Raw genomic sequence first — 12,783 nt, 5'->3', positions numbered from 1 at the left:
TTGGTCATTTTCTCTTGCATATTTTAAAATTCTTTGTTCTGCACATTTGACAGTGAGTAGAGTACATCATGGTGAGAATGTTTTTCTGATCATGTCTATTTGAGGTTCTATAAACCCTCCATTATCTGGATGTCCACATATTTCTCCAAATCAGGGAAGTTTTCTATTGTTTCATTAAATAGACTTTCAATGCCATTAGCCTTTGTTTTCCCCCTTTGGTTATGCCCATGATGTGGGGTGTTGATCTTATTTATTTATTTATTTTTTGGTTCCAGGGATTGAACTCATGGGCACTCAACTACCCCAGCCCTGTTATGTGTTTTATTTAGAGACAGGGTCTCACTGAGTTGTTTAGAGCCTCACTTTTGATGAGGCTGGTTTTGAACTCGTGATCCTCTTGCCTCAGCCTCAAGAGTCACTGGGATTATAGGTGTGTGCTACTGCACCCAGGTATTGATCTTTTAATGGTGTCCCCCAAATCTTGAAAGCTGTCTTGATTCTTTTATATATTTTTTTCTTATTTCTGTCTGTATGTGATATTTCAAAAGACCTATCTTTTGCTCTACAACTTTAATGGGTTAGTCTTCTTAGTAAGTGGTTTTCTTCTGTAGATGCTTCTTGAGATAATGGTTTATTATGTAATATTGATGGGACAAGAGCTGGAGCCTCAGCTATACTTGATCTGGTCTGTAGTTGAGGCTTTCAGTTAATTTTAATTTTTTTTGTTTTTAATTGTTATTATTACTACTGTTATTTTCTAGTTCTAGGATTTGAACCCAGCGTCTTGTGCCCACTAGGCAAGAGCTGTCATTCTGAACCGTCGTACTGAACTGTACCACCGGCCAGGCTCCTGGCTATGGCACTGTATCTCTAAGCTCTTACCTGAATTTATCTTTAATCTGAATTTTATTGAGCTCTTCATTTCCAAGATTTGATTGTTTCTTTTTCAAAATATTTCTCTTTGTTGAATTTATCATTCCTATACCAAACTTGTCTACCTAATTCCATTTAACTATGTATCTGTATTCTCTTGGATCTCATTGAGCTTCTAAAAATCATTATTTTGAATTACTTATCAGTCATTTCATCCACTGATATCTTTGTAATCTGTTTCTAGACAGTTATGATCTTTAGGAGGAATCATAAACTTTGTTTTTGCATACTTTCTGTGTTCCCAAGTTGAGATTTATGCATCTAGTGTAACTGATAGCTCTACAACTTTAATGGGTTGGTCTTCTTAATAAGTGGTTTTCTTCTGTAGATGCTTCTTGAGATAATGGTTTATTATGTAATATTGAACTTGGTTATGGGTGGCCATTATAGTATAATTTCCTGGAGCTTCCTTAGCTTTGTTTGGTTAGTTTAGGCATAGTGTATACTGTACTGAAGTTAGAGAGACTTACTGTCTTTACCACTCATACAAGCATGGAGACACTCTAGCGATTCAAGCAAGCGTGATGTCAATAGCAGAGTGGGTGGGGTTTGCCTTGTGGTTCTTCCTGTAGTGGGATGGATGGCCCTATCAGTTGCTGTGGATTTCCTCTGGCGCTGTTGATATTGGCTGAGTTGATTAAAAGGGTCTGGAGTACTGACTGCTTCAGTAATAGTGAGGGGCCTGAACACTTTTCCTCTGGTAAGACACTAATGCAGATTCAAATGCTGTACAGGGTGAGGTAGGGACAGGAATCATAGATACCCCCCTGTGATATTTACACCCAGTCTTGTGAGCAGTGTGTGATCAAACAAGAGGGCGACCAGTTCATGGGACCTACATAGGTGTTGTGACAACAAAAGTTACATTGTTCCTTTCTGATGCTACTATGGGCATTTTGCTCAGGAGTGGAACCTCAGACTTCCCCGCTGTGCATGCCTGGGGATGGAGCCTTTTCTCCCCATGCCAATGCTTTCAGCTTTGGTATCTACCAGGGATCAAGTGAGATAGGTCAAGGCTGGAGCTGGACAGAATTCCTCTCAGCTGAGGTGCTCACAGGCATCAAGTAAGATCTGAACGCAGCTAATGCTAGGCAAAATTTTTCTCCAGGTCTTCTATGTTGTGAACCCTGAGGATGGGACAAGAGCTGGAGCTTCAGTAGTTTTGCTTGAGACTGCCCAAGCATGCCTCTGTGGGAGGGGAGCAGTGAAACCAGAGGTTCTTTGCCTTGTTAGGAAAAGAAACCACATGTGACTAGCCACATCTGCAGTCTCAGAAGGCTGGTTCCCTAATCCCTGGGTTCTTGAGGGCAGAGTTCACTTGACCATCAGTGTTGCAACACCTGCCCCCTCCAGTGTAGTACTCTCAGTAGGTTTGTTCAGAGTCATTCTGTTGAGCCTAATTTGGTTTGTGAGGCATCTACCTGTGGAGCCAGTGCAGTGGAAGGTCTGTGGCACACCAGAGATGGAAATATAGAGTGGCTTCTGACCCTGAAGGTGTCCAGATTCAGACACTAGGGTCTCTAGATGGCTCCTGGCTATGGCACTCTAAGTGTTCACTTGTAGATAGAATGAATTCCTTTTCAAAAGCCTGGCTACCTTGCAGATTTCAGGATTCTTTTCTATTCAGGCTATAAACCCACAAGGGTTATAAAACTCTCCAGTAGCTAGGATTTTCCAGTATCACCCTGATAGAGTTTGGTAGGAACTCTCTTTCATATTGAGCCTGTGGAGGGGAGACTCCCCCTCCCTTGACCGTGTCGTGGGATCAACAAGTGCTGGGATATATTTTGCTTCTTTTGCTATGCTGCTATCTCAGATATCTGGATTTTATAAGGTTTCTGTTTTTCAACTGTTGAATTCCAGTAATCTCCTCTGGTCACTCATCTCACTATGCAGCTACACACCTGTTACTTTGGTTCTTCTTCTATGTGGGGGACCAGGGGTTGCAGGGTGCCTCTTATTCATCTCTTGTGGATCCTCTCTGAGTGATTATTAATTAAATTCAGTAGTTCATCACTTCAAGGAGAAAAGATCTGAGTGTAGAGATAGGAAAAGAGAACTCTGAGTACCTCTTTCTTCATCTGTGAGACTGAACTAGGTAAAGCTTTCCTAATCTGAACTGTGCCCCACGAAGATTGCAAGAGCAGAGTTCTCCTGTTTGCCTTGTTTATGTAAACAGTACCATGGACACACACACACAAAATCACTGCACTATTAATTTAATGTCACCAAGGGGTAACAGTGGGCAGTGTTGCACTTGGCTTGTTTGAGCATTTCCTGTCAGATGGTTGCTCTTCCTCTTTTGACCACACTGGGGAGTACTGGGATGATTTCAAGTACATAATGTTCCTTACAAAAGAGAAAGAAGGTTTAAGTTACACATAATTTTGCCCGAGTCTCTTCAGGACTGATTTTCCTAGATGAAACTTCTTTTACAACAAATACTTATAGAAAAACTGAAAGGAAAACCTAAGCTTCTTTTATGATTTTGTACAGATTTCCTTTATTGTATAACCTAAGAATAGAAACAAAAACATCTATTGGAGTAGGAAGTTAAATTTTAAGATGAATAGCAGTGTAATCTTGTCTTATGATTTATTGAGTAAAGATATGAAAAAATTTCCATCAGCCAATAGATAACTTGGAAATATACTGTGTTCCATTGCATTCAGGTGTGAAATGATTTGATTTTTCATGTAGAGCACTATTATCATTTAGTTTATAAGATTTTAGATATGGATTCCTGGGCTTATTTTAAATTACTGTTTTGTTTGCAAAAAGTGAAATTTACTAATTTGTTTGTATTTTAGGCTCATTTAATCTTGAAAATTGTTTTTGTTTTCTATTAACATTTTTAAATGTCATGATTTGTTGCTTCTGAATATTTAATACATACCTATATAATATTTTGTTGCTTATTGGTAAAAAGGAATTTCACTTTTTCTATTTTTAGTGAACGTATTTGAATCTATATAAACAATATAGTTAAACCATAAGGACAGAATAAATTGGTAAGTTTGACATCTAGAAGATATAAGACACCTCTTCAGTTCATAAATTCTAGTCATCTTCAATGATGCTCTTTTCTATCATGCTTTTAAGGTTAATTTAGACATTATCCTAATTTGTTTCATTCGTAGCTTTTGTTTGCTTTCAAAGAAGTCTAATTTTGACATATGTTTTTCTTTTTCAGGTTGCGTTTTGGACACTTGCATTTGTCCTTTCTCATCCCGATGTCCACAAGACCATTATGGAAGGCATATCTACTGTGTTTGGCACAGCAAGTACTAAACCCAAGCTCATTTTCATACTTGAGAATGCATTTAATAATCCAGTACACACGTTATTGGTCTATAGTTTGGATCTTGACTATTCCCCTGAGGCCCATGTTTTAAGAGCTTGGTCCCAAGGTAGCACTACTGGGAGATGGTAGAACAATTAGGATATGGGGCCTAACAGTCTCCTTCCAGGGCATACCTCCAGTGACTATCTGGCTGAACCAGGATGTGCCTGTATCACTGCAAGTTTGAGGCCAGCCTGGGCAACTTAGCATGACTCTATCTCAAAATAAAAAAATAAAAAGGGCTGGGGATGTGACTAAGTGATAAAGTACCCCTGTATTCAGTCCCCAGGACAAAAAAAAAAGTATTGTTAAAAAATAATAGGGTTCATTTTAACATAATCATACATGCATGGAATTTAATTTGCTCCAATTCAGTCCCCAGTGCTTCCTCTTTCCTTCTGCAATTCCTCTTCCTTAGTCTACTGATCTTCTTTCTATTTATTGTTTTTTTGTGCTTTATAGATATCCCCAACAGGTAGGATTCACTGTAGTGTATTTATATATGTACATAACTTAATTTTGTTAAATTCATTCTGCATTTCCTCCCCTTTCCATTCCTTCTCCTTCCTCCTCACTCTTTTTCCTCTACCCTACTGATCTTCCCTCTATTATCGTAAGATCTGCCGCACCCACATTTTTCCCCTTAATTTGCTCCAGTTTTCGCATGAGAGAACACATTCAACCCTTGGCTTTGTGAGTCTTGCTGATTTCACTTAGCATTGTTTCTCAGTTCCACGTATTTACTGGAAAATGTCATAATTTCATCTTCTGTATGACTTAGTAAAACTCTGTTGTGTACATATACAACATTTTCTTAATCCATTTATCTATTGAGGGATACCTAGGCAGATTCCATAACTTGGATATATTGAATGTGTTGCTATGAACGTTGATGTGCCTGTGTCACTCTAATATGCTGTTTTTAGTTCATTTGGATAAGTACCAAGGAGTGGGATAGCTGAGTCATATGGTGGTTCTATTCCTAGTTTTCTAAGGAATTTCCATACTGATTTCCGGAGTACTGGTACTAATTTGCAGACCCACTAATAATGTATGAGTGTACTTTTTTCCTCACATCCTTGCCAATATTTGTTAATATTTGTATTCTTGATAATTACATTCTGACCACAGTGAGATAAACTCTTAATGTAGTTTTGATTTTCATTTCCCTGATTGTCAGGGCTGTTGAACATTTTTTTCATATATTTGTTGACTATTGGTGTTTCTTCTTCCTTGAAATGTCTCGTTAGTTCTTTTGTACATTTATTTACTGGGTGATTTATTTTTGTGGTATTAAGTTTTTTAGAGTTCCTTATATATTCTGGATATTAATCTCCAGATAGAGGAATAGCTGGCAAAGATTTATGTATTCCATTCTGTAGGCTCTCTCTTTACTCTTGAAATCATTTTCTTTGCTGTGCAGAGCTTTTTAATTTGATACCATTATTGATTCTTAGTTTTATTGCTTGAGCTTGAGCTTTAGGGGTCTTGTTAAGGAAGTTGGTGCCTGTGCCAGTATGTTGGAATATCAACCTACATTTTCTTATATAAGTTGCAGGGTTTCTGGTCTAATCCCTAAGTCTTTGATCCACTTTTATTACATTTTGTTCAGGGTGAGAGATAGGGCTCTAGTTTAATTCTTCTACATATGGATATCTAGTTTTTCCAGAGCCATGTTAAAAAGGCTATCTTTTCTCTGTCATGGTTTTGGTACCTTTGTCAAATATCAGATGTCTGTAACCATGTGGATTTGTCTCTGTGTCTTCCGTTCTCTTCCATTGGTATTCATGTCTTTTTTAATGCCAATACCATGTTATTTTTGCTACTATAAATGTGTAGTATAATTTGAGATCAGGTATTGTGATGCTTCCAGCATCATTCTTCTTGCTCAGAATTGCTTTGACTATTCTGGGTCTCTAATTCTTCCAAATGAATTTTAGGACTTTTTTTTCTAGTTCTCCGAAGAATTCCATTGATATTTTGATGGGGAGTACATTGAATCTCTATAATGCTTTTGGTAATAGAATAATTTTGACAATATTAATTCTGCCTATCCAAGAACATAGGAGATCTTTGGCCTTTTCATCTTCTAAGGAATTGAATTTCTTTCTTCAGTCTCTGTAGTTTTCTTCGTAGAGAAATTTCACTTTCTTGCTTAGATTTATTCCTTGGTTAGATTTATTCAAGGTTTTTTTTCCCCAAATTTATTGAGAACAAAATAGTTCACCTTATTTCTTTCTCAACAGATTTACTATTTGAGTGTAGGAAAGCTATTTGTTTATGAATGTTGATCTTGTATCCTATAATTTGCTAAATTAGTATATCGGCTATAGTAGTTTTCTAATGGAGTTTTTTGGGTCTTCTACATATAGGATCATGTCATCAGCAACATAAATAAATTGATTTCTTTTCTATTGTATCCCTTTAATTTCTTTTTCTTGCCTAGTTGCTTTGCCTGTTGTTTCAAGAACTATATTTAATGGAATTAGTGAGAGTGGTCATCTTTGTCTTATTCCTGCTTTTAGAGAAAATGCTTTCAGATTTTCTTCATTCAGTATAATGTTGGCTTTGGGCTTCTCGTATTTATCCTCTATAATATTGAGGTAAGTTCCTTCTCTCCCTAGTTTATCCAATGTTTTTAATATGAATGGGTGCAGGATTTTGTCAAATGCCTTTGCTTGCATATATTGAGATGATCATATGATTCTTATCCTTAATTCTATTTATGTGGTGAATTGTATTTATTGATTTGAGCATGTTGAATCAACCTTGCATTCCCTGGGATGAAAACCACTTGATCATGGTATACTATCCTCTTAAGGTGTTTTTGAATGGGTTTACGATATTTTATTAAGGATGTTTGCATTTATATTCTTCAGGGATATTGGTCTGTAGTTCTCTTTCCTTGATGGGTCTTTGTCTTGTTTTGGTGGCAGAGTTAAACTGACTGCACTGAATATATTTGGAACTATTCAATCTTCCTGTATTTTGGGAGTATTCTGTCCCCAAATTATTCCTGGAATAATTTGAGGAATACTGGGGTGCATGTTTGTCTTTAATGGTCTGGTAGAAATTGGCTGAGAAACCATCTGATCCTAGGCTTTTATTTCTTGGAAATCTTTTAATTGCTTCTTCAATTGCATTGCTTGATATTAGTCTGTATAAATCTTCTATATCCTCCTTTATTCATTTTGGGCAGGTCATATGTCTGTAGAAATTTGTCAGTGTGTTCTCAATTTTCCAGTTTATTAAAGTATGAATTTTCAAAATAGTTTCTAGTGATCTTCTGGATTATAGAAGTGTCTGTGGTGATGTCTTCTTTTTCATCTCTAATTTTGTTGATTTGGATCTTCTCTATCTTCTGGTTAGTTTGGCTAAGGATTTATCAATCTTGTTTATCTTTTTAAAGAACCAAGTCTGTTGAATTGATACTTTGTATTTTTAAAGGTCTAAATTTCATTAATTTTAACTCTTAATTACGTCATGTCTTCTATGGAATTTAGAATTAGTTTGTTCTTTTTCTAGGGTCTTGCAACACTAGCATATTTATTTGGTATCTTTATATATTTATTTTTTTCTTGTCAGCACTTGATGCTATAAATTTTTTCTCTTAGAACTGCTTTTATACTGTCCTAGAGACTTTGATATGTTGAATCTCTGTTCTTATTTGTTTCTAAGAATTTCTTGATTTCTTTTCTCATTTCTTCCATGATTTTTTCCCTCAATTTAAAAGAATGTTATTCAATCTTCATGTGTTAATGTGGTTTCTATAACTTTTCTTGCTATTAATTGCTAATTTTATTCCATTATAATCTTATAAGATGCACAGGATTAAATCAATAGTTTTATTTCTTTGTGTGTGTGCATTTGATAAGGCTTACGTTGTTATCTAAAATATGGTCTATTTTGGAAAGGTTCCCATGAGCTGCTGATCTGAAAGTGAATTTAGCTGTTTGGGGATAAAATATTCTGTGGATGTCTGTAAAGTTCATTTGATTTACAGTATTATTTAGGTTGAAAATCTCCTTATTGATTTTATGGCTGGATTACCTGTCTATTAGTGAAAGGAGTGTCTTGATATTACCTAGTATTATTGTATTGGGGTCTATCTAATGTAATTAGGTTTACCAACATGTGGGGAATAGATATTTACTATCATTTTATCTTGTTCCTGGACTCTTTCATTTTCTACTACATAGTGATCTTCTTTATCCCTTCTGATTAGTTTTTGCTTGAAATATGCTGTGTCAGGTATGAGGCTAGATACTCCTGATTGTTTCTGGCCTTCACTTCCATGGATTCTTTTCCCTATCCTTTTACTTTCAGCCTGTGGGAGTCTTGCCTATAAGTCTCTTGCAAACATCATACAGCTGGATCTTGTTTGTTTGTTGTTGTTTTTTTTTTAATCCATTTTGCCTATCTATGTCGTTTAGTTTGGGAATTGAGAGCATTTTCACTCAGTGTTACTATAGGTAGATGTTTGTTATTTCCTGCCATTTGGGTTTGTTTCCTATGTTTAATTCATTCTTAATTTTAATTTTAATATAATTAGTTGCTCTTCTAAAGCACTCCCTCCATTTGTGAACTTTGAGATTTGTTTTTGGGTTCTGTGTGTAGTATATGTTAATTTTTGTAATGTTAGCTTAGTGGTCATGAATTCTTTTGGTTTATCCTTATCATGGAAATTTTTATGTCCTTTATCATTCTAAAACATAGCTTTGCTAGATATAGCAATCTTGATTGACAAGTGTTTTCTTTTAGGGCTTGGAATATCTTCTTTGTCTCTTCTCATTAATTTTTAGAGACTGATTTGAGACATCAGAAATGAGCCTTATTGGTTTATCTCTAAATGTCAGTTGATGTTTTTCTCTTGTAGCTTTTAATATTCTTTCCTTATTTCTACTTGATCATGATTTGCCTTGGAGAGGTATTTTTTTTAAGTTGTCTATTTTGAGGGTTGTATCTCCTCTTATATGTGAATATCCATCTCATTTTTAAGTTTTAGAACAGTGGGCTGACATTGCTGCCCCTGCTGCCACCAACCAAGTTAGTGTGTCTCCCTTAATCTATGTGTTGAAGTATTGTTAGAGCTTGAGTAGGGCTCCTTTGCATGTGGAGTGAGGTTTGTTATTACTTGGCTGAGTTGTGAGTGTAGCTCAGCAGCAGAATATCTACCCTGTAAACTTGTGAGATTGTAGTGTCCTAATCACTTCCCTGCCCCACTTAGAGAAAGGGGGGAGCAAGAAAAGCAATAATAGTAGCCAACAATGCACAGCCTTAAAATAAATGTCCAGTTCCTATTGTGACATCTACAACACTAGTTATCATTTGAAGAGGAATGGGTCAGCATTTAGCATCAGTACCAACAATAAACTGCTATGAATTAGATCAGACATTGAAGAGAAAATGTCAACTATATTGTCCACTATATTAATAACCACAGGAACATGAGTGTGGTAGAATTATAAGACTAAATAGTGTTATTAGATATTGAAATTACAGTTCCTTAGATGAAGAGAAAATATAGTGGGAAGGCAAGAGGAAGTTTGCAATGTTTAAAAAGTGAATAGAGCAGAATCAGGATAGTGGTAGAAGGTAATGGCTATAAAGAAGGAGGAATAAAAAATACTTAAAGTAATAAACTACAGGAAGAGGGAACAAGAAAACTTGGCTATTAGATGGCAAAGACAGTGAAAAAGTCATAATAAGAGGAACAAAATCAAAGGTATAAGCAAACAAAAATCAAACCAAATCAAACTCACATAAAATTTTATCCCATTAAAGATAAAACAAGACCAGATAACAACCAGGTAAAAAAAGAAATAAAAATTTTAAAAATTATAGGAAAAGTACATGTAAGTAATATTAAATCTAATATTAAATCTGTCAGCACAGCAATGACATACATGCCTGCGTACACACACACAGAAACACACTTATACACACAAACACAATCACACAGAATGGAAAAGAACTTAAAGAAAAACAAAATAAAATAAGAAAGGGAGTTAAATAAGAAAAAGTTCTTTTCTTTTTTAAAATTTATTTGTTCTTTTTAGTTACACATGACAATAGAATGTATTTTGACATATCATGGAGTATAACTTCCCATTCTTGTGATTGTACATGATGTGGGGTTATACTGGTCATGTATTCATATATGAATATAGGAAAGTTATATTTGATTCATTCTATTGTCTTTTCTTTCCCCATCCTCCTCCCTTCCCTTTATTCTCCTTTGTCTAATTCAGTGAACTTCTGCTTCCCCCTCTTTATTGTGTATTAGCATCTGCATATCAGAGAGAACATTTGACCTTTGTTTTTTTGGTGATTGGCTTATTTCACTTAGCATGATGGCCTCCAATTCCATCCATTTATTGGCAAATGCCATGATTTCATTCTTTATGGCTGAGTCATATTCCCTTGCATATGTGTACCACATTTTCTTTATCCATCCATCTGTTGAAGGGCACCTAGGTTAGTTCCATAGCTTAACTATAGTGAATTGGGTTGCTCTGACCATTGATGTGGACATGTCTCTATAGTATGCTGATTTTAAGTCCTTTGGGTATTGCTAGGAGCCACAAGCAAATAATATGATGCATGGCACCTTTGGTTGTAAAGTGACAGCTAGCCACTGAGATGATATGATTATGTTAAGATTTACATTCATATGGAAATTGGACTCCTGCTGTTCACCTTGGCCTGCTACGGGACTCATGTTACGGGACTCCTGGAGAGTTCCCATTGGTTGGGGAAGGATAGTAGGAGGGAATTCCGGGGGAGGTCCGGGGGCCCCGCCTCCCCCCCCCCCCCCCGGGGTTCCGGCGCCGCACGGTTCCGGTAGACGCACGCGTGGGTGGACCGATTCTGGCTTGCCGGCACCTATGGAGTATTGGCGGCTTTTTCAAAAATAAAGTTTTGTTCCTGCTTGAGTGGCTCCTGATTCTGTGCCCAGCCAAGACTGCAGCAGGGTATAAGCTGAGGAATGAGATAACTGAGTCAAATGGTAGTTCCATTCCAAGTTTTCTGAGGATTTTCCATACTGTTTTACAGAGTGGTTGTACCAGTTTTCAGTCACACCAGCAATGTATGAGTGTATCTTTTTCCCCCATCCTCGCCAACAATTATTGTTACTCATATTCTTTATTTAAAGTTTGTTCTATTTAGTTATACATAATAGTAGAATGTACTTTGGCACATCATACAGAAATGGAATATAACTTCTCATTCTTCTGATTGTACATTATGTAGAATCATTCTGATCCTGTGATCATATATGCATATAGGGTAATAATGTCCTATTCATTCTTGTATCCTTCCTGCCCCTATTCCCCTTCCCCTCCTTTCATTCCCTCTGCCTAATACAAAGTAACTCTATTCTTCGCTAGCACCTTCCTTATTAAAAATTAGCATTTGCATATCAGAGAAAACATTTGGCCTTAGTTTGGGGGGGGATTGGCTTATTTCTCTTAGCATGATATTCTCTATTTCCATGCTTTTACCAGCAAATGCCATCATTGCATTCTTGTTTAAGGCTGAGTAATATTATCTTCTGTATATATACCACATTTTCTTTATCCTTTCATCTGTTGAAGGATACCTAGGGTGGTTCCATAGTTTAGCTATTGTAAGTTGAGCTGCTATAAGCATTAATGTGGCTGTATCACTATAGTATGCCAATTGCCATTCTGACTGGAGTGAGATGATATCTCAATGTGGTTTTAATTTGCATTTCTCTGTTAGTGATGTTGAAAATTTTTTTCATATATTTTGTTGACCGTTTGTATCTCTTCTTCTGTGAAGTGTCTGTTCAGTTCCTTTGCCCATTGATTGATTGGATTATTTATTTATTTATTTATCTATTTATTTATTTTGGATGTTAAGTTTTTTTGAGTTCATTATATATCCTGGAGACTAATGTTCTATCTGAGATACAGGTGGCAAAGATTTTCTCCCATTCTATAGGCTCTCTCTTCATGTCCTTGATTGTTTCCTTTGTTGTGAAGAAGCTTTTCAGTTTGAATCCATCCCATTTATTGATTCTTGGTTTTATTTATTGAGCTATAGGAGTCTTGTTAAGGAAGTCAGGGCTTAATGCAACATGATGAAGATTAGTGCCTACTTTTTCTTCTACAAGGCGGAGGGTCTCTGGTCTAATTCTTATTGATCTACTTTGACTTTTGTGCATAGTGGGAGATAGGGGCTTACTTTCATTTTGCTGCGTATATATTTCCAGTTCTCCCAGCACCATTTGTTGAAGAGGATATCTTTTCTCCAATGTATGTTTTTTGTACCTTGGTCTAGTATGAGATAATTGTATTTACATGGGTTTGTCTCTGTGTCTTCTATTCTGTACTTTTGGTCTTCATATCTCTTTTGGTGCCAATATCATGCCTTTTTTAAAAAACTATAGCTCTACAGTATAATTTAAGGTTTGGTATTGTGATGCCTCCTGCTTTACTTTTTTTTTTTTTTTTTTTGCTGAGGATTGTGTTGGCTATTCT

The 12,783-nt window shown here is 36.1% G+C and overlaps 1 protein-coding gene across 3 annotated transcripts in view; it reads left to right on the top strand.

Moving 5' to 3' along the window:
- CYP39A1 (cytochrome P450 family 39 subfamily A member 1) overlaps window positions 1-12,783 on the top strand; it is a 125,810-nt gene that overhangs the window by 29,970 nt on the left and 83,057 nt on the right. For all 3 annotated transcript variants that reach the window (XM_081295609.1, XM_081295608.1, XM_081295610.1), the window contains one exon: window positions 4,127-4,217. In XM_081295609.1, the coding sequence (XP_081151735.1) occupies window positions 4,127-4,217 (91 nt within the window). The remainder of the gene's footprint in view (window positions 1-4,126; window positions 4,218-12,783) is intronic.

Source organism: Spermophilus citellus, assembly GCF_964194105.1.
Source record: "Spermophilus citellus genome assembly, chromosome: 5".
Classification (NCBI taxonomy): Eukaryota; Metazoa; Chordata; class Mammalia; order Rodentia; family Sciuridae; genus Spermophilus; species Spermophilus citellus.
The sequence above is the reverse complement of the archived record's forward strand: the minus strand, read 5'-3'. Positions and strand labels throughout refer to the sequence as shown.